The 22,771-nt window shown below is 43.6% G+C and overlaps 1 protein-coding gene across 2 annotated transcripts; it reads right to left on the reverse strand.

Moving 5' to 3' along the window:
• Positions 1-16,692: 16,692 nt before the first annotated feature.
• Positions 16,693-22,515, reverse strand: LOC125109547 (cystatin-8-like). 2 transcript variants are annotated; one of them, XM_047746590.1, is made up of 4 exons: positions 22,300-22,515; positions 21,744-22,027; positions 18,302-18,415; positions 16,693-16,845 (listed from the first exon to the last, which is right to left on the reverse strand). In XM_047746590.1, the coding sequence occupies exons 2-4, from the start codon at positions 22,017-22,019 to the stop codon at positions 16,762-16,764; spliced, it is 474 nt and encodes a 157-aa protein (XP_047602546.1). In that variant the 5' UTR covers positions 22,020-22,027; positions 22,300-22,515; the 3' UTR covers positions 16,693-16,761. The 2 variants fall into 2 exon arrangements, with proteins under 2 accessions (XP_047602546.1, XP_047602545.1); XM_047746589.1 differs by having other exon boundaries at positions 21,744-22,072.
• Positions 22,516-22,771: the final 256 nt, after the last annotated feature.

A 22,771-nucleotide genomic window follows, 5' to 3' on the forward strand; every position in this document is an offset into this window, starting at 1 on the left:
TTTTAAATAGCTGTATTAAAATCTAATTCCCATATCATTCCCATATCACATATGCATCCACATAAGTATACAATTCAGTGGCTTGTAGTTAGTACACAATTAACACTTCTATACCCAAACCCAATTTAGAATGTTTTCATTACTCCAAAAAGAAACCCAACCTTCCCACCCCCTTCAGCTCTAGGCAACCACTAATCTATTTTCTTCCTCTACAGATTTACCTAGTCTGGACGTTAGCATACATGACCTTTTGGTGTCTGGCTTCTTTCACTTAACATGGTTTCAAGAGTCATTCATGTTATAGCACATCTTGCTACTTCATTTCTTTTTATTACCAAATAATATCCCATTGTATGTGTATACCACATTTCATTTTACTATTTCACCCATTTGTGCACATTTGGGTTGTTTCCACAGTTAAAAGCAAAACCACGGGGCACCTGGGTGGCTCAGTGGGTTAAGCCGCTGCCTTCGGCTCAGGTCATGATCCGAGGTCCTGGGTTCGAGCCCCGCATCGGGCTTTCTGCTCAGCAGGGAGCCTGCTTCCTCCTCTCTCTCTGCCTGCCTCTCTGCTTACTTGTGATTTCTCTCTGTCAAATAAATAAATAAAATCTTTAAAAAAAATAAAAATAAAAATAAAATAAAAGCAAAACCACAGGTCTAAATGGCATCACTTAGGTTAAGGCCCCAAAGGAAGTAAACCAAGATTTAATAACTAACCTAACTAGAGTTTCAACACCCAAGAAATGTAATCTTTAACCAGTAAACACAGAATTTCCTGGTCAGCACTAGGAAATTAACTGAAAGACCCTCTTCTGCTCCCCTTAGGATAGTAATTTTGCTTAAACAATTCATCTCTTATTAATAAATTCCATTCTTCTTCCTCTCCTCCTACTCCCCCTCCTCCTTCTTCTTTTAATGACCTCTCTATGCCTTTAATAACCCTTTTCTGTTTGTCTCCTTACTTAGTTCAGTGAAGTTCCCCTCTATTTTCTAGATAGGATGCTGCTTAATTCATGAATCATTTAACAAAACCAATTAGGCCTTCAAATTTACTCATCACATTTTGTTTTTTAACACCACTTTTTGGCTACTATGAATAATACTGTTATGAATATTTATGTTCCAAGCTTTTGTGTAAACACTTGAGTATATACCTAAGAGTGAATTATTGGGTTGCATGGTAACTCTGTATTTAACTTTTTGAGGAATTACTTACTTGATGATTTTACAAAGTGAGGGGACCATTTTACATTCCCATCAGCTGTGTATGAGGGTTCTCATCTCTTTACATCCTTGCCAACACTGGTTACTATCTGTCTTTTTTTATTATGGTCATCCTAGTGGGAATAAAGTAAGACAAGTGCTAAGAATGGAACAAATATAATACAGTAAATTTTAATTTTCATAATATCAAAGTGCTTGTATGAGTAATTTTTTAAGACAAAAATCCAATAGGAAATTCGGAGAAAAGCCATGAACACACAAATCACAGAAAAAGAAATACACATGTCTAAAATACTCAAATGGAAATATGCTTAACCTCCTCAACAATAAAAATTCTAGTTAACCCAGCGATGAAATGTAACTATTCCCCTACACAAGGAGAAAAAAATTAAACAATAATAATGCCCCATTGATAAATCACCTTCATCAGCATGGACAGAGTAGAAATCAAACAGCCTTTGTTACAGCAATTTAGCAATCTCTGTTAAACATTTAAAAGTTACATATTCCGGGGCACCTGGGTGGCTCAGTGGATTAAGCCTCTGCCTTTGGCTCAGGTCATGATCTCAGGGTCCTGGGATCGAGCCCCACATCGGGCTCTCTGCTCAGCAGTGAGTCTGCTTCCTCCTCTCTCTGCCTGCCTCTCTGCCTACTTGTGATCTCTCTCTCTCTGTCAAATAAATAAAATAAATTTAAAAAAAAGTTACATATTCCTCAGCACAGTGTTCCACATCTAGCATTTTTGTCTCACAGAAATACGTGCCTATAGGCACAAAATTGGAAATTATTCACTGCATACTGTTCCTAATAGTTAAAAAAAAAGACATGAGAACATCCCAAATATGTATCCATAGTAGATTATTAAATAAAATGTGTAATATTCTGTAGCCACTGTGGAGAACAATATGGAAATTCCTCAAAAAATTAAAAATAGAATGACCCTATGATCCAATAATCACACTACTGGGTATTTGTCCAAAGAATACAAAAATACTAATTCAAAAGGATATATGCACTCCTATGTTTATTGCTGCAATATCTACTATAGCCAATTTATAGAAACAGCCCGTGTCCATTGACAGATGAATGGATAAAGAAGATGTGATATCTGCATGTGTGTGTGTGTGTGTGTGTGTGTGTATGTGTATGAATATTATTCAACCATAATAAGAATGAGATCTTGCCATTTGCAGCAAACAACATGGATAGAGCTACAGGATATTATGTTACGTGAAATAAGTCAGTCAGAAAAAGACAAATACCATGTGATTTCACACTTTTGTGGAATTTAAGAAACAAAAGAAATGAGTAATGGGTAAAAAGAGAGACAAACCGAAAAACAGACTCTTGACTATAGAGAACAGCTCCCAGAGGGGAGGTGGGTGGGGCAGTGGGTGAAATAGGTGATGGGGATTAAGGAGTGCACGCCTCACGATGAGCACCAGGTGATGTATGGAAGTGTCAAATCACTGTATTGTACACCTGAAACTAATATAATGCTGTATGTGAACTACACTGGAATTATTTAATAAAATTTTAAAAATATGTAATATCCATGGAATGAGATCTAAACAAAATTAACCAAAATGTGCCTATACTGACAAGCAATGATATCTGCTCTGGATAAATGAGCAAGTTGTAAAATATTAAGCTGAGAAAGATCTGGATTATTTCCAAGCAGTGATTTGTTAAGCTCAAAGAAAGGAAATCTTGGAATTTTGAACCATTCACAGGCTTGTGCCAGAGGGATGGGGTTACATAGAATGTCACATTCTAAGTTAATTATTTCCATAATATTCTAGCTCTTAATAACAAAATAGAACTAATAATAAAATAAAATAACTTCTATAAAAATTTCAAAGCTCCACAGTGAAAATAAAATGTAGAGAAGACCTTCAGATGATGAAAAGCAAGTGTTCACTCCACTCTTTTCCTCTCAGTTCATTTTCACAGGACTCATAAAAGACATTGTGAGTCCTTACTATGAAAGATGATGATTTGGCTCACATGCCAGCTCTTTATCTTTGTCCTTCTTCTCACAGTTTGGATGGATAGAGGGATGGATGGATGGATCGATCGATCGATCAATTGATATTCTGCTAGTTATTTGTATAAGTTTAAAAATACAATTAAACTTCTTAAATTAATCAACTTCCAGGAGCTCCTCTTGAACCTATGTCTGTAGGATAAGGGTGTTCGTAGCCCCATCTATCCCATTACCTCCTTTATCTTCACGTCCCACTCTCTGTTGTCCAAATCCTCATTTGTCCTTCCTCCCACAACTATGCTTTCCCCATTAGATGACTGAAGTACTTGCAGAACAAAACAACAAATGCTCAAACATGGGGGTCTAGCAGACTGGCATGATAAGATTTCTAATTTTCTAAATATTATTATCTGTATGATGACAGATGATGTATTGAAGTAAGGCAAAAGTAACTAGATTCTTAGTTAAAACACTGTTAGGATATTGCAATTAGAGGAGGTGGCAGCTGCTGAGGTATAAGCAAACGAGGGGGTAAGTAATGCCTGGAGTTATGTGTTTTTTGAGCCAACCAGGCCTAGAGAAAGAAGAGTCAAAAGTCAAAGGTGACCCCAGATAATAAGTGGCTTAAGCAGCAGGCAGTGTGTCATGTGCTGGGGAGGAGAATGGAGAAGGCTTGGGCAGGAAACGTGAAGAGTTGAACGTGGGGCAAATGGAATATTAGGTACCTGCCTCATACATCTGTCTCAGGTAAGTTCTCACTCTCCACTCCCACTTGCCAATCAACCTCTAGTGTACTAACCCATTCTATCAGCACTTTCAAATACTGGGAATAACCTTATTAATTTGCTCATTGATTTGTTATCTGCCCCCTCCCTCTTTCCCCATCTTATAAACAAGATATTTCTACCTGTAATGGCTAAATAATGTCCCATGATTGATTTGGTATAGCCTCTGTTCTGAACACATGTTATGTGCATCATTGCTAGTATTAGCAACATAAGTATCATTCTGTGCATGTATCTTTGTACATATCCAAATTCTTGCTTAAATGTGATTTTCTTGAAAAATTACATAGTCAACATGCACGCAAATGTAATAAGCTGAATCTCCCCCAAGCTCTTTAAAAGAATTGTGTGTGTGCGCGCGCGCGTGCGCGCGTGTGTGTGTATGTGTGTGTGTGTGTGTGTTTAAGAGACACAGAGAAAGAGAACACGATCAGGGTCTATAATTAATTAAATTCCTAAAACCAAGAAGCAAAGATTCTGTACATAGACTTAGTGATTGGCATATACCTTGTTTCAACAACAAGTGGAGAGATGAGAGAGAAGTGGAAAAAGAAATGAGAGAAGAGGAAAAGAGAAACTAGAAGGAAAGTGTGAACCAAATGAGAAGTAAGTAGGAACAAAAGGCTGGTTCTGAGTTGAGGTGAGGGGTCCAGTGAGACCTGGGAGCAACAAAGGGCAGGACAGAGGCCAAAGGACAGACATGTGTCCTATACTTTCCAAGGCTTTGGATGTTCCTCCTCCCCTTGCTGAAGTCAGGGAGGTTAGGGTCTGCTCTTGTTCCTCCTCCTGCTGACCTTAGCCTATAGTCAATCCCCAACAATGGGCTGGAGCCTCCTGAAAAATGGGTCCTGGTCCCACAAACCCTCTCCAGGAGGCTCCACCTGGGAGCCTCCCTTTTTGGCCTTCCTGGTGTGGGGCCACCTGCTCTCATTCATTAGGATGGGTGACTGCTGAGATGTCCATGATCACTGGGGCTGTGTCTGTGCCACCTGGTGGTTCCACTGACTTCTGCTCTATTTTGAGGCATATATATAATTTGGGGTGCATTTGAGTTCAGAATTATTCCATTTTCAGAGTGAATCATCTTTTATGACATTACATGGGAGCTTTATTTAAACTCTAAGAGGTATTTTCTGAGGTGTGCTCTGTGGCCTCCACTGTTCTGAACATGATAGAGCGGGGCTTCTGCAGATGGATGGATGGTGGGGTGCATACCTGCTCAGATAACTTATATGAGTCCAGTGACCGAGTATGCTTTTCACCCAACTCTCTTGGGTTCTCCAGAAAAAACATAGAGAAAAAGATTGCTTCTTATCCTCTCTTCTAGAGTTTGCCTCAATTCTTTCCTTATTGCATTTTCTAAAACATTCCAGACCAGCATTCGTTCTAGTTCCTGAGACCTATTTTCATCCATCCATTCACATAGAATCTTATATTTGCCTGTATAAGGCCTTGTGAATGCCCAGCGTAGCTAGAGCCAGCTACAAGTTGTGTAGTGAGGCTCTGACAATAACCCAGCAGATTAGTCCCTGGTTAGCTAGTTTCCCCTGAGGGCAGACCTCGTTAACAATAGAGGGCTTTGAGGTATTTCAAAATGGTTCCTTTCCCTCTTCCTGCCCAAAATAGGGACTTCTCTCTGATATTTACTGGGGGAATCTTGTTGAATTGCCAGTGGTAAGTCTCACAATACTGTGGGGACATCTCCCTCACACTGCAATGCCTGAGTTTTCCTGGAGTTTTTCTGAGTTGTCCTCACTGAGCCTCCAGCAACTTGTCCATTGAAGTTGAGGCTTGCCTGCTCTGACAGTGGTTCCTGGGGTGGGTTCTGCTAGTCTCTGCTCTGGTAAACCAGGACCCTGTACTCATCTCTGTGTCTCTCCCAGCCATCAGGGCAGCAGTTTGCCGTGTGTCCTCCAATCTCTTATCAATCTATTGTCAGTCTATTCAGCTTGTTACTCGTTAGGACAGAGAGGTGACTTACAGGCTCCCAGTTTTGTTTTGTTTTTTTTTTTAAAGATTTTATTTATTTATTTGACAGAGAGATCACAAACAGGCAGAGAGGCAGGCAGAGAGAGGAGGAAGCAGGCTCCCTGCTGAGCAGAGAGCCCGATGCGGGCTCGATCCCAGGACTCTGAGATCATGACCTGAGCCGAAGGCAGTGGCTTAACCCACTGAGCCACCCAGGCGCTCCGGCTCCCAGTTTTTTAAAACTTTTTTTAAAAGTTTTTTTTAATCAAACTTGTTTATTTTGAGATAACTCCAAATACCATGCAGTTGTAAGAACTCATACACAGATTCTGTGTATCCTTTACCCAGTTTTGTCCAAGGGTAACATCTTGCATGATGGTCCAATATCACAACCAGGATATTAACAGTGATGCAGTCAGAATATGGAACATTTCCATCCACAGGGATAGCTTATGTTGCCTTTATAGCTGCACCCTGCTTCCATTCCCACCTCAATCCCTGGAAACCATTAATCTGTTCTTCCTTTCTATAGTTCGTCACTTTAAGAATGTTACATAAATGGAAACATGCATTATATACCTTTGTGGGGTTTTTTTCACGTATTGTTGTCTATACAATACTGGGTTTACATGCTTTGACAGGAAAAAATGTATATATATGCATCAGTCATTTCTTGTTCCAGGCTTTCTAATAAGAAATCTGCTGTCCCTCAAATTGATTTCCCTCTATAGGTAGGATGCCATTTTTCTCTGACTGGTTTAAAGATTTTTTTATTTGTCTGTAGTTTCCCAAAAGTTTAAGGGTAGTTTAAGGAATTACTCTGTTTGTGATTTGCTCAGTTTCTAGAATCTGTGAATTAATATCTCTAGCCAAATTTAGGGAATTTTCAGCCATTTTCTTTTAAAGTTCTTCCTTATTCCTCTCCTCTGTCCCCCTTTCTCTGACTCTGATTAAACAAACTTTAGACCCTTTTATAGTCATACTGGTCCCTAAGGCTCCATTCTTTATTTTTATGCCTATATTCAATCTGAAGAATTGCATAATTTCTATTATTCTATTTCTAGCTTAGTGATAATTTCCTCTGCTCCCTCCATTCTGCTAGTGAGCCCATCCATTCAGTGTTTTTTTTTTCTTTTTAATTTCAGCTATTATATTTTTCATTTATAGAATATCTACTTTGGTTCTCTTTCACATCTATCTTTGCTGAGATTTTCTATTTCTTTTCTGAGGTTTTCTTTTTTTTTTAATCTTAGGAGTGTTCCATTTGTGTTCATGATTATTTCTTGAACCACTTTATCACAGCTACTTTAAAATGTTTGTTCGGTATGCCTAACATCTCTATCATCTGAATGTTGCATTTATTGATTCAGTTTGAGATCCTCCTAGTATGAGAACAGATTCTTTTGTTAAAGCTTGGACATTTTCATATCATGTTATGTGACTCTGACTCCTATTCAAACTTCCTGTTTTAGCTTGCCTCTCCAGCACCTCTTCAGCAAGGGGACCAGAGGCACCGCCTAATTACTGCCTTGTGGAGGTAGTTAGGGACCTCTCCACTGCCAGGTGGAAGTCCAGACTCCCCATATCATCTCCACAGACACCAGGGAGTAGAGAGCCATATTAAAGCCCCCATGAGGGTAGAAATCTAGGCTTCCCACTAAGGTTTTACTGACATATGTGAGGATGAGGTCAGTTTTTTCTTGACTGGAGTAGAAGAGTTAGTATCTAAAGTTTTCTGTCTTGTTAGACCTTTGACTAAAGAGAACAGACTTTTGTTGGAATGAGAAATAACAAACCTGGGGTGACTGGATGACTCAGTTAAGTGTTCGACTTGATTTCAGTTCAGGTCATGATCTCAGGGTCGTGAGATCAGGTCCTGTGTCAGGCTCTGCACTCAGTGGGGAGTTTGCTTGAGGTTTTCTCTTTCCTTCTGCCCCCCTCCCCACCGCATATGGTCTCCCTCTAAAATAAATAAGTCAGTCCTTAGGGGAAAAAAGGAAAGAACTAACAAACCATTTACAAAATGGCAGTCGCCATCTTTACTGTTTTTCAATATAGATCACTTTCGACATATTAGGCAGGGTTTAGGTGAAGGAGAGGAAGGAGAGGGCATCCAATGGATAGTGCTAACCTGTATCAAAGGTTGTGCTTTAAGAAGAGTACAGTCAGAAGCATGGTGGGCTGTGGTGGGGTCCAAGGCCCTTGATACCCTCTGTCTCCATGGTTATATCAATCTGTAGCTCCTCCACTTGATATGAACAATTGTATCTTTCTCATTCCTATACAAATTGTGAGAAAGCAGATCTAGACAAGTCCTCCAACTCCTCTTCCCTCCAAATTGCTATGGGTGAACTTTTCTTTGCAGAAATTCTGGAGCCACCCAGACTGTAGAACCAGATAACATTAGTAAATTAAGTTGCTTAGCAATTTATTTCTCCCTCTCTCTCTATACCTCTTGCCCTCCACTCTGACCTCCATGAAGCCTTCTCCACCTACAGGATTGAGGGTGTGCTCAGGAGAACAGACTCCAGCCATTTACCAGAAAGAGACACCCATGAAAGGCTGTGCAACTAAGGTTTCAAAGTCTGCCCCAAGGGAGTCCTGTTCCATTTGGATTAATGACCTTGAAAAGCAAATAAGCCTGGGAAGGAAAGTGGTCCCATCATCCATTCCTTCATCTCATCCATTATTTACTGGCCACTTGCCAAAACAGATGCTGAGCTGCAGAAGCATCAACAACCAGGGATGAAACCAAACCAGCAAGACACATGAAACACCAGCCCTGGAGTCAGGACACCTGGGCTCTTGTCTCATTTTGGAAAAGTTGCCTATCCTCCCTGGCATTCACCTGTCTCCATGAAGCAGGTAGGCTTATGTGACTAGTAATTCCAGCAATGATAGTCTACTGTGGTGATTCTTCTTATAGCAGTGCTCTTAAGTCTTTCTCCCCAGGTGGCTGAATTGGGAAAGAGCCTGCAGAAATCACCCTTATCTCAAATCAAATCTCTGTCAGGAGGAGATTCCTAGGACTTTAGAGCAATTCTCTGACCTTTAGCCTTATGGGTGAATTTGCTGTAACACTGAGCAAGTTGAAGCTAGTTCCACCATAGGTCAAGCCCCCCATCTTGGCAATGGGAAGAGTCCCACATTCCTGCTCTTTTTCCAGTGGCAGTTGAGGCTGAGTGATTGAGTACAGAAGGGGCTTCTTTTGCATGTGCACTGAGGGAGCAGATTTAGGCCATGAGGTCCCAGCAGAGCAGGGCAGAGCAAGCTAGGCACTTGCATGTGTGCATACCTTGGGGTAAGCCTATCATTTGCCATGTCCAAGGTGCAAAGCCATGTGGGGTAGGGAACAAAGTCATTACCAACACCCTGGCAATTTTTTCCTAAAAGTGGTCCACAGTTTCCCATTCTTATTCACATGGATGAGAGGGTGCATGCTACAGATACACCCTTGTGTCTAAATAAAAGCTGGAGATCTCCCAAACTCAAGCTTAACCTATTGCCAGTCCAAGGACTCTCTGTTCTTTGGCCAAGAACACTGCAGTCTGTTTTGTTCCTGGCCTACTTTGAAGTTCCAACAATCAAACTCTGTGTCAGCTCAAGAATAAAGGAGACCATAGAACTAACATTTTTTGACTCTTTGGTGGGACAAGGCCTATAATGAGCAAGTGGGAGGAGGCAGCAGAGGCAAGGACTCAGATCTTGCCACTTCTACCATCTGTCCCCAAGGCCGCTGCCCTGGCTTGAGTCTATTGGTGACACACAAATGTTTAAGTGTCCTAACAGATCCATAGCCAGACAGGTGTGCAGCAGAGGAGGGCCTCCTGGGGGAAAATAAAACAGCTCTGGACAGAGGTAGAAGTGCAAACAGGGGGAATTGTCCAGTCCCCACCACCAGGCCTGCAGAAGGTCCATCCAGGCACTGAAAGTCCCCTCTCCTTCCTGAAAAGCCACACCAGTGGGACCCGCAGTAAAGGTCCAGTTCCTCAGGGAGGACGGCAAGGCCTCTCTCGCTGGCCCTGAATGAGGTCAATGGCAGTGAGTTGACCCAGCCCCAGCACATTCTTTGGAAGGCTAGTGAACAGGGCAAGAGAAAACTTGCATCACATCCCTTTGCTCTATAGACATCAACACCTAATTTTGAAAGTGAGGAAAATGCGTTAAATAACAACATAAATGATACCGGTTATACACGATTGCCCTTGATGGCCCTTTTATAATACTTGAGGAAAGAGACTGGTGTTATGACAACAATTACAGTGTCAGCACTGGTTGAGCTAGGAGGTGCTAGAGAGGGAGACTGGGAACAATTGGAATACACTACTTTTGGTCTAGTTCCTGCCAGGAAATCAGGGGCACACTCCACAGAAGACTTGGGGAAAGTTGGCAGAGTGCAATTTACCAGGAAAAACCAACAGGGACAAAGGACCCACAGTCATCAGAAGGGTCATATTTCCCACCCCTCAACCTAAAGGGGTCCATGTGGGGTCTTCTGGCCATTCTCTCTGGCTGCAGTCCTGGGATTCATTCTCCTACCCTCTTCCCTTGTAGAGTACAGTGAAATCATTTTATGTCCCTTAGAAACAAAATGGTCTCATTATTTTACTTACTTCATCTTGTTCCTTGATTTTTCCCCCCTATCAAATGTGCCAACTTCTGAGTGTTCTCAATTTTCCACTCTCTTTGTGATTTCATCACTTCCATAATATTGGGATTAGGTGTCTGTCGGTGCCATTGTATTTGTATTTTCACGGCATCTCGGAATAAATTTTCCAGGAAAAGACTTCTTCTTCACTCTGCTTAATGCTCTTAGACTAAATTCTACTGCCCCTGATATTAATACTTTCTCTCCTGCTTTTGTTAATTACCAGTTCTTTGGTGTACCTTTGTCTACCAAGAAATTTCCAACATGCCAAGATTAGTATGTGGTAACTGTCTCTTATGAATATCCTACAGGTTTAATATTTGTTAGAAAACAAAATTCGACTGAGTAAATTTTAATGATCTTATTGGCTTTATGCAGTGTGTCTTGAATCAGACAGCATGCAATCCAGCAGATATCAAGGAGCTTGGTGGAGCAGAACAAAATAAAAGACTTTTATGGGCAGGAGGAAGTGGGAACAAGTAGGATACATTGGGGAAAAAAAAAGGAAAAGAAGAAAGAAAGAAAGAAAGAAAGAAAGAAAGAAAGAAAGAAAGAAACCAACCAGATTGGTTATCACTAGGTTACTTTGCTTTAGGGTATGGCAGGCACATTACCTAGATTACCTCACTAGAGCTGATTAGGTGATTCCCGACTGACTGTTTAAGATTCTGTTTCTAGTAAGTCAATCGGAGAAAGACAACTATCATATGATCTCCCTGATATGAGGGAGAGGAGATGCAACATGGGGGGTTAAGGGGGTAGGAGAAGAATAAATGTAACAAGATGGGATTGGGAGGGAGACAAACCATAAGTGACTCTTAATCTCACAAAACAAACTGAGGGTTGATGGGGGGAGGGGGGTTGGGAGAGGGGGGGGTGGGGTTATGGATATTGGGGAGGGTATGTGCTATGGTGAGTGCTGTGAAGTGTGTAAACCTGGCGATTCGCAGACCTGTACCCCTGGGGATAAAAATATATGTTTATAAAAAATAAAATTTAAAAAAAAAAAAAAAAGATTCTGTTTCTAGGAGAGCCCAAACTATAATGAAAACTAAATCTCAGTTTAGTGTCAGGGGCTTAGCATAAGTGACCCATTTGGGGGCCTGTTTTCTTGTTTTTGACATAATCTTAAAAAATTCAAGAGTCTCCATTTCATGAATTTACAAATTTCAATCACATTTTGATTTTCTTAGTTTGATGCTCCCCTTTATTATGCTTTAATTTCTTTCCTGAGTTTAGCCTGGGTGGATTGTTGGCATTCCTTTGGATTTCCTCTTATGGGTTTGTAAGTACTACCTGATTTTTCTATTCTGCTGACACTTACTGTTAGAGCCTATCACAAACTATGTATTTACTGCTTTTTTCAGTGCATAAATCAGTATCTGCCCAACAAAACAAGCCTTTTTGCCAGTTTCTCCTTTTTTCCCCACAAATGCTAACTGATCCTTTTTTTCCTTCTTCTTCTTTTTAAAAGTTAATGTGTTCTTTTTTTAATAGAAGCAAGACTCTGGGTTGGTAAAATTTCCCTCATGGAGACAACCACAATGACACTGACTAGTTTACTGGAATATACCTACACCATCCTTTCCGTTTTCTTTATTTCTGGTTTTAAAATGGTAATGGCATGAGCAAAGGAGATGTTCAATGTATGTGTTTGGTCAAATCTCCACTCTGGACCAGTTTCCTAGACATGTTCTACAGCAAGTGGTGGCTTTCAGGCAGTTTATGGGGACAGACTAGTGTGGTTTTATTCAAAACCAAAGTCAGGGGCTAATTTTACAATCAGACATGCCTCTATGGGGCCATGAGGTTTTTGTCACCTTACCTCAGACACAGGGCATAGTCCCTGAGTCTCTGACTATCATATCTGGAGTTTTATCAGCTGTACCTGGGTGATCTATCTGCCTCCTTGGTACATGTGACAAATCCCTAGAAATCTGGTTAACAAGGCAGAAATCTGGCTTTTCAGACTATTGGGACTTGTAGTCAGTGTTCCCTGCTGCTCACTCAGAATGTCTCTGTGTTTGGTAATGCAGATATTACAAACAGAAAAACTCTGAAGAGTTTAGAACCAGAAAATGGGAAAGTCTATTGCTCCAAGAGCAGACTGTTCACTTTATTGCCTCTTGGCATCATATGTTCAAAACAAAAAAGTCCCCATTTGGCAATGGGTAGCAGTGGTCAGTTTTAGCCCTTACCCTCTCCTAGTCAAGGGTGAAATATGGCATTCTTGGTGTTACTTTCTCTGGACTCCCAGCCCACTGATGAGTGTTTCTCATAGCCTCCAAGCCCTTGAACTAGGGGCCAGCCTTTATATCCATCGATACAGTTTTTGACTCACTGATATTTTTATTTATCACTTACGGTCTTGACCCCCTCTCCCCTAACAAGTGACAGGAATGTGAGGAGGCCCATCTCAGAGTCAGTAATCATTTGCACCTCTCAGGAAAAATGAACACATGACTTTAGAGTCTGGCTTTTAACCAATAATGAACAGAACATCAAACAGAGGTGCAGTCCCTGGAAAACTCAAGACTCCTCATTAGACCCAATGAACAATGTCTAAAATGGCATGAAAAGTACATACTGACTTCTCTGTATCTTATTCCAAGTTTCAGGTAAGTTTTTTTCTTGACAAAGACCCAGAAGAGAGCCGGAAGTGAAGAACATGGCACTGGGGGAGAGGACGTGGAGCAGCCCTTTCTCTGAGTCCCGGGTCCATTTCCATAGCTCCACCTTGCAGCCCACTCTCAGGGAGCCCCCACTGCAGAGCATGGAGATGGAGGTGTCCCTCCACACTTTCTATACTCTCACTAGCTGCCATCTCTCCCTGGGTCTTGACCGATTGACTGTCCCTGATTCCTAAAATCATCCTAAAAATGCATCTACAAAATCCAATCTAAAACTGCCAACTGCATAGAAGGGGAAATGCCCTCCCTCCCTGAGCAGACATGCAAAATCACTCTGCACACCCACCCCCACTATTTCTGTTCCAGCAGGCCCCTGGGAGCCAGGCAGTCCTGACGCTCTCCCAGGTCATGGAGAACAGATCAGGGGTAGGTTCGGTGGTGAAGGTGCTGCAATATGAAGCATCAGACCTGGAACAGCACTCACATCCTCTGAGATGGAGATCAGGACTGGACTGTGCTCTCCACATGGCGCACCTGGACCTTTCCTAGGTCCGAGGCCCTGAGCTACCTGCCACTGCTGTTCATATGTCCTCAGAGGGCTCACCTCTGGTCCTGGCAGACCCCTGTCTGCCTGTAGGAGTCTCAGCCTGTGTGGTTCTCATCCAGCCCAGGATTTGGCTAAATGCATTCATTTCTTGTTTTCATACACAGCATGGCCATGACCAGTCATCAGGTGAGTGCAGGATGCCTCCACCCCACTCATACCAGTTCTGAGTCTAGGCAGCACTGAAACCATGTGGCTTGTCTGGTCAAGACCCATTTCCTTGATATTCATGGCCTCCTGGGGCTCCAATGCTCCTGTGTCCCAGACCCAGACAGAAGTGCTTGGGGTCCAAGGCCCACAGACAGAGTTTCAGTACAACCTAGTGGAAACTGCAGGTCCTATCTTGGGGGTCTCCTCTTCTCCACAGAGGAAGTGAATGTGTGTGTGTGTGTGTGTGTGTGTGTGAGAGAGAGAGAGAGAGAGAAAGTATACTCCAGTAACATCTTAGCAACAAGGACATGAAATCCAGAAAGCAAAAGTAAAGCCTGCCTTGCATTTTGTTTCATGAAATGAAAGAGATTTGGAGAGACAGATTGAAAAGAGATGAGGTTAAATTAAATAAAATTTAAATGTTAAAATATACTTAGAAATAGACCCCTGCTTATGAATGCATAGACACACATGGCATATCTCTGGACCCGTGGGGGAAGCCGACCCAAACAGAGCAGAGGCAGCAGTCTCTCCCATCCCCAGCATGTCCAGGCTAGTCCCACACTGTCCTGCTGGCCTGCTCCAGACATCCAATTCCCTGTGTTTCCTGCCCACCTGTCCATAAGGAAAGACAATTCCAAGATGTTATTCCAAAAACACAGTCTTTCCTAAAACATTTTCAGATGACTTACACTATTCCACAAATAGTGGAGACTCGTGGAGCCTTAAGCTGACCAGTCCTACAAGCCCCTCCAAAGCTGAGTGGTAGGTCGCTGCCCCCACATAAGGAGATCCATCTGTGTGTCAGAGGTGGAGGGATGGAGGGTAATTTTTGATGGAGCCCTCCTGGTCTGGAGGAAAGAACCCTCTTTAATCAGGATAAGCATAGTAGGACCAAGTAATGCAAAAGTCTGTTTCAGATCCAAACCTTGGTCCCTTAATTAGATGAGTATCTTGAGAGGGGGAAAAGGAAGCAGGGCAGGGCTTCATCAGAAGTGGTCATGGAGCTGGGAGTGCCTGAAGAAAATCATGGGGGCTAATAGGGAGAGCAGGGAGAGCCACAGAAAAGCAAGGGCTTTGCAAGGTGAATGTCACATGTCTCCTGCTACTCCAAGTGGTGCAGTGTCCCTACCCATGATACATCAGTTGGGTAAAACACAGGAACCAGAGGCAAAAGGAGTGGCCTTTGAGTTTCATGGCCTCATTCAGTCTGGGGCAGAAATACTGCAATCCCTACCAACTGCCAGGACCTGTGAGGAGAAGCCTGGCCCCTGTGTATGCACATTTGAAATATAGTTGGCCTTCTGAGCTCTACCCAACACTACGGTTAAAACAGACATGTACACTTATTTTTTTTTTAATTTTTAATCCTGGTAAACATATATAAAATCTACCATCTTCACCATTTTTAAGTATAAAGTTCAATAGTGTTAAGCATAGTCACACTGTTGTGCAACTAATTTCCAGAACTCTTTCATCTGCAAAATCCATTAAATAATTCCCCATTGGACTGACTTATTTATTTTAAGATTTTATTTATTTATTTGTCAGAGAGAGAGAGAGAGAGAGCGCAGAAGCAGAGGGAGGAGTAGGCAGAGGAAGAAGCAGGCTCCTCGCTGAGCAAGGAGCCTGATGCAGGACTTAATCCCAGGACCCAGGGATCATGACCTGAGTTGAAAAGAGACACTTAACTGACCGAGCTACCCAGGTACCCAGGTGTCCCTAGACTGACTTATTCGTTTTCTTTCTTTCTTTTTAAATTAACATATAATATATTATTTGTTTTTGGGGTACAGGTCTGTGATTCATCAGTCTTACACAATTCACAGCACTCACTATAGCACATACCCTCCCCACTGTCTATCACCCAGCAACCCCATTCCCTCTCACCCCCTTCCCTCCAACAACCCTCAGTTTGTTTTCTGAGATTAAGAATCTCTTATGGTTTTAGATTGACTTGTTTTTAATGACTATTTTCTTCAAGAGAATTTCATCTCCTGCTATCATCCCTGTTTGTCCACTTCCTTTTCCACATTCCCCTACTCTGTCTCTGTCTCTCTTTTTCTCAATCTCTCCCTACGCACCCACACCCACCCATCCACCCACCCACCCACCCACCCCCACACACACACACCTGCAAGCAAGAAGACAGAAACAACGCAGCTTACTCTGGAGGTGTCATTGCCCTTCCCCTCTCTTGGTGTGACCATTGTTGACATTTACAGGAGAAGAAACACAAGTTTCCCAATTCACAGAGACCCCACAGGGGAAGACTGCTTCTTCTTCAGGAGCTCTCCCAGCCCAGGTGACCTGTGGACTCAGAACTCTCAGGAAAAAGAGCCTCAGGCTGAAAAGGAGGCTTCCAGAAGGAACCTGTTGAGTTAGCACCCACTGGCTTCAGGCCTCTGGAAGGGATTATTACCCAATCTAAAATGAATCCCTCCTCAAATTTGCAGTGTGGAATGGAATCAGACCTCACTCCATCCTTTGTACTCAGGGACAAACTTATTCCTGGTGGTGAGTCACCAAGTTGGCCAAAGTCAAGGAGTTTCCCTTGAGGCCAAAAAAAAAAAAAAAAAAAAGGAAGGAAGAAAAGAAAAAGGAATTGGACGTACCCATCTTTTGTCACCACCTAATAAGAAACTAGGAAACAAAATAAGGAAAGATGCATGCATGAGGAAACCACATTGGTAACACAGCACATGCCATTTATCTCTTCACAGAGAAAGGTGGTGGTGGTGGGGGGGGTGCTTCAGAAACCCCTAAGCGTCTGCACACTGCTTCTTCATCACCATGAATTCACCATTCCAGGGGAGTGCTCCAACCAAAAAACTGCACATTACTTTCTGAAAAAGACCACAACCACAGCAAAATCAGTAATACCAAAAAAGAGGGGAAAATTTGTCCTGTTGTTAGGTATTAGCTTAGGAATATGCTGGAGGATGGGTCATCAGCCATCAATGAGTGCTCCTAGGAATCTGCTAGACCTTTGCAGCCATCAGCGGATACCTGGAGGGGTCTCTGTTCCCACAAGCACCAGGGATAGAAAGCAAATGCTAACAATCATCATGTTTTGCTGGGAGATCAGATATAAACTTGATTTTATTTTTAATTCTCTCTAATATTTTCTGTAGTGTAAAGAAAGCAATTCTATGTCAGATATGATCTAATGTATGTTATCTTAAATAATTAAATAATGTATTTTGTTCTAATAACAAGTCTAATAATGCCTTTTATTCTAATAACCAGACCAGTCTGGAGGGCTCTAGGGCCTACCATCTTTTATTCCAAAGAGACTTTTTCTCCATTTCAGAACATAAGCAAGAGCATAAAGGACCATAGGAGAAGAGAGGGAAATCCAAAGGGGGAGAAATCAGAGAGGGATTTGAACCGTGAGAGACTATGGGCCCTGAGAAACCATTGGGGTTTTCAGAGGGGAGGAGTGTAGGGGGAGAGGGTAACAGAATGATGGGTATTGAGGAGGGTGTGCTCTGATGAGCACTGGGTGTTACACTTACTAATGAATCATTGAATACTGTGTCAAGGACTAATTATGAACTATACAGTACTATACAGTGGCTAACTGAACATTAAAAAAAAAAAAAAAGAAAGAAAGAAAGAACCACAGACCTGCAGAAAGCCTTCACCAAAATCACACTTAGGACTTGGATCAATGTGGGGCTCTCCCCACCTCTGAGATCAGAAATACAGGCTTGAGGCTAAGAAACCCTGGGCCAGATCAGCCCTTTTTTGGGGGGGTCTCTGGGCTCTTCCATGACCTTCCTGGAAATCATGGCTGAGCCTGGCGAGAATCAACTGTAAGTGTGAGGGGATGGGAACACTGTCCAGCCTAGTCACTGCTTAATCTCCAGCACCCAAAATACCACCTGGGGCAAAGTAAGCTCTGATGCATAGCTGAGTGGATGAACGAGTTTCCTTTTGTGTCTTCACAAGAATGAGCAATCCGGGGCCAGCAATGGCTGAGTTGCTCTAGGTCCTCTGGGTCCAACAGGACAGACTTTCAATGAACATATGTTGTCAAGTTTTCCTACACCAAGAGGCCAGAGTTGATGAATCCCCTGCAATAAGGGTGACCCTGGCAGCATTCTGCCCCCAGGAGGAAGGGTAGGGAAAGACTCAGAGGGGTTCATCACATTCCCTTGTTGTCTATCCTCTGCTCTGAAGCCCACTTCTGGGGCAGAACTTTGGGAGTGATCCAGGCCTCAGAGGATACAGGCAACCCGAGTTCTTCTGTCTGGGGCTCAGAGCAGCCGAGACCATCACAGAAATTTGGTCACCTACCTTTTCCAGTTTAGAGTTCTCTTGAATAGAACAGTTTTCGGTACTGTTTGAAAACTTTCTACAATTGCTGCGGCCAATTATGACATCAATAAAGTATTCCAAACGATCCGTAACCTGTCAATTAGCAATGGTGTCATTTTATTCAAAAGATTTTTATTTTACTTTCTTTAAGTTTTAGCCAAAAAAAAAAAAAAAGAAACCCACAAACAGCAACAACAAAACCACTCTCCCCCTCATCCTCTCTCCCTATCACCTAATCCCCATCCCCTCTCTTCAGAGTCCCAGAGTCCAGGGCATGCCCATGGTCCATGAAGAATCAGGGAGAAGAATAAGGTCACCAGAACCATCAGCTGTCCTGGGCCTGAGATACTACAGGTTCCCAGAGGCCAGAAGAAAGGACAGGCCCTGCGGCCGCATTGCATGCTCTTTTCTGATTCCTTTCCCACACCTTCCCTCTGAGTCTGCTATCTGGTGACATCTCTTGCTTTGGAGGGCTTCTCCACCCCCTTAGCCAGCAGTCCTTAAAGGGGCCGTGCTGGCTGGAGTTGGTTTTGCTGTTCTCTGTTGAGTATTTTGTAAGCAGAGAAGCAGTAGGTCCACAGTAAGACATCAGTAGTTTCTCAACTCACTAATGGCTGAGTGTGGTTAAGACCACTCATGATGCTCATTTAAATCACTTCTTATCTGGTTTTAAGAGATTATAGCAGGAGGCAAAGGGGGTGTCTTTCCTCATGGCTGTCTTCAAGTCTTTAATAAAATTGTATTACATTTTAGCTACATTCCAAAGAGTTAACAAGGTGATTCTGGCCTGCCATGGGGGAGAAGCTGGTTAGTTGACATCAACAAGACACTGACAGAGTTGCCCCTAGGGTTTGAGTGTTAAGTTGGAAATCTCGAAAATATCATGGAGGCAAACCCAAACACCAACAGGACTTGTTTCAGTCCTAATATATGCTAACTCTCACTAGGTGCTTGTTCTTTGCCTGACACTGTTCCTCAAGCTTGGCATTACAGTAACTCAGACTGCACACGAGCCCTCTACTGGGAGGCTGTCACTCCCTCTGTTTTCCGTAGGGAAACTGGGCAGAGGAACTAAGTGACCCTCCATCTAGCAGGTGAGACCCAGGGCTCCAACAGAGGTAGGTGCCCGGAACTAAACTTAAATCCCTAACCCCCGTGATCCATCCTTTCCACACTTCTGCCCTCTCTACTCAACCAGCCAGAGAGCAGCAAAGGGCTGCGATGTGCTCATTGCCAGGGAGATGCAAACCCGACCTGAGGGAAGCTAAAGGCTGTTGGTTACATGATCACTTTCACTGAACACTCACAATCCTTTCTAAAAATAACTAGACCAGAATGACAGTTTTAAAACCCCAGTCTGATTACATGGATCCCAAGACCTCCCTGACTTAATGTCTATGTGGCTTCTCAAAACTCCTAACATAAAAGGTTTTTCCCATGACCTTCAAGGCCCTGAGGAGTCTGGCCCCTGCCCACCTCTCTGGCCAGTCACACTATCTCCTTTGAGTTGCTGAGTGAGCCATGTCCCTTCCAAGTGGCAGCCAGCTATGCCCAACTGCTCTTCCTAACCCCCGTGCAGTCCCCCAATCCTCCTGGCTCCCCTCCTGTAGCAGATGCTGTGAATGGTGCCCATGTCCTTTGTTGTTCCCAAAAACTGCCACTTCCTGGGGCTCCCTGCCTGGAGGCTTCTTGACCTGCAGTAGCCAAGAGCACCTCTTAGCAAACAGTGGATGGGAGTTGATGGTAAGCAACTGAGCTTCCCTCCTTGCAGGGTGGCCAAACTCTGAGGCAGGCTCTGCATCTTTTCCCAAGGCCACAGGGAGGCCCATAGTGGTCACCTACACAGTAACTCATTCTGTACTGGCCACTTCCCTGCCCTCTCTCCCTCCTCCTCCAGCCTCCTGGTGCTTCCTGGGATGGCCTCCCAAATAAACTACTGGCACTTGAATTCTAGCACTAGGATCTGCTGTGGGAAACCTAAACGAAAAGACTTCCAACCAGCATCCTTCACTTGATTCCCTCCCAGTTTGTCCTCAGGTTTAGCACCAATATCACTCCCTAGAGAGGTGATTCTCAGCTTTGACTGTGTATTGGGATCACCTGGAAGGTTTTAACACATGTGAGACCTGGGTCCCACCTAGAGATCCTCATTTAATTGGTGACGGTGAGGCCAGTGCAATAAAACATTTGCAAGTTCCTCAGGTCCTTGCCGGGAAGCCTTCCCCTGACCTCTGGACCCCCGGGTACCATATCATCAGGTCAGATGCCCCAGCTCTCATGCTGGATTTGGCACTGTTCCTTTCTGATTAGGCTGATGGATCCCTACTAGTCTGATTATTTCTGTCCATCTCACCACCTCACCTACAGCAGCTAGCATAGAACTGGCGTGGGAGAAACTCACTGAATATGTGTACTACTTGGGTGCCAAAGAAAGACAATTGCAAAGGAGTCTGGTGAAGTTACAAGAGGAAGAATCCATTCCTCTATTTCAAAGGGCTCCAGGGGTTCTCCAGATGGATTGTGCAGTGTGCCAGTCAATAAATAGAGGGCCATCAGCATGATATACTGGAAATTCCGACTGTCAGCTCACAAGGTCCCGAAAGGATGGGGTCATAAGTGCCAACATGTACACTGGCTCAGCTTCTGCAAATGGACACACCATACGGAGATATAAAAACTGGAGTAAACTCCACCAACAATGACCTCTCTGTTGAGTATCTTTACAACTCACTCCCGCAAGTTTCGTGGTAGAATTACAAGCCACACCATGAACCTGCAGATGGAGGATGGTACATTAAGTTCAGTCCCCACTCTGGGGTCTTCCTCTTGACCATGGCATACAGGCCATGTGTTGCAAGCTCCGGGGAGCGTCATCCTCAATGGAATCCAACTAAGCAATGTTTCCTAGCACTGGGCCATGCCTGACCCTGTGAGGAGGGATGCAGTTTTAGGAACTCAGAATCAGATTGTCTCCATTTGCACTAAACAAATGTTGGATTCAAAGAATTATAGACTATAGGAGAAGAGAATTTATCACCTATATATTAGATAGACCACATGCCTCTTTTCAACCCCACAATCTACCTTATGTGGATACATTGAAATGTTGTCCATGGCAGCATTATTCCAGAATATTCATGGCACTCAATTTGTCTCCCAACCCTAGCAAATACAAATCACGAGCATTTGATTTGCAGTTTGGAGATTGAGTGAGTTAGTACACATAAAGTACTTAGAACAGTGGAAGCATACATAGAAAGTGCAGGGGTGTCACAGTGACATGCAAAGGTATAAGTAACTCTATCACTCACATACTTAGGACTTTTGTATATCATTGTTTTTCTCCCATGAACACTCTTTCAGTCTGGCTTCAATTGGGGTCACCATAGGCACAGTGCTTAGTGGGAGGGAACATCTTTACCTGCAGCTGGACTTGTACTGTCTTGACCACTTGGAAGAGGTACTTATCCTCACTTTCTTTGTTGTATTCTTGCATGGCAAACCAGAGACACTGCTTCACGTTGGCATTTGAGGCATTGATCACTTTTAATTCCTTCAACACCTTGACCTTATTTTTGCCTGGGTCTGTGCTGGCCACCAGGGCCACCAAAATGGTGAGCAGGAGCAAGCAGGTCCCCCAGGATCTAGTCATGGGCCCTCCGTCCCGGTACACAAGCAAGCTCCCTCGTTCTCCCATGGCTGGAGCTGCAGGTAGGGTGGGATGGCTACAGTTGCTGTAGGTTCAAAGATCTAAAATAGCATCAGCCCAGTTGGATTCAAGAAAGAGCCATTAGGTTCCCCCTTTAGGGCTACCCCTGTCTCCAAGGAAATCAACCCACAAGAAACCAGTTAAACCCTGCTACTGGCCTTCTGCCATCCATCCCCCAGCTGTGGTCTGTAATTCCAAGGAGAAGACTTAGACCCAGGTCTGCTAGGACCTAGACTAGTCACCTTACCACCCACTCCTGCTTCCGCACCTTAGGCCTCTAAGATGTGACTGTGGAAAGTGTTGCTGCCCCAAGTTTTCCTGGTTTGGCTCTCTGGGGTCTCTCCAACCTGCTATACCCACTGGCTGCTCCCTCTTCCTTGTGCAGTTGGCTGTAACCCACACCTCAGCCAGTGGTTCTCCTGGGTCTCTAGCACTCAATTTGTGCCTAATCTCTGGTCAGGCGCCCCCCTCACTCCTGATATCTTCTCTGTCCATGCCCCTATAGGCAGGGCACACTTTGTGACCTAATTCAGCACCTGTGACGCAACCACTGTCCTTTGGTGCAGAGAGCTCACACACAGCAGGCAGGCTGTGGGGACCATCCAGAGGTCTCCTGCTCACCTGCAGAGTAACCCCAGCTTCCTCAATGCCTGGCCTCAGGACTCCCTCTGTTTGGGCCAATAGCACTTTCCTCTGCTGTCCTACCAGGGTGAGGGTCACCCAGTCAACCTGACGGCCAA

This window comes from Lutra lutra, chromosome 9 (genome assembly GCF_902655055.1).
Source record: "Lutra lutra chromosome 9, mLutLut1.2, whole genome shotgun sequence".
NCBI classification, from domain to species: Eukaryota; Metazoa; Chordata; class Mammalia; order Carnivora; family Mustelidae; genus Lutra; species Lutra lutra.

What these genes read in the sequence shown, in the direction of transcription:
- LOC125109547 (XM_047746590.1), bottom strand. Translation starts at nt 22,019, where the DNA reads ATGGGAGAACGAGGGAGCTTGCTTGTGTACCGGGACGGAGGGCCCATG. An exon ending in CAGTACAAGTCCAGCTGCAG is followed by an intron (nt 18,416 to 21,743) that starts GTAAAGATGTTC and finishes GCTAATTGACAG; the next exon opens with GTTACGGATCGTTTGGAATA. An exon ending in AGAACTCTAAACTGGAAAAG is followed by an intron (nt 16,846 to 18,301) that starts GTAGGTGACCAA and finishes GGTCTTTTTCAG; the next exon opens with AAAGTAATGTGCAGTTTTTT.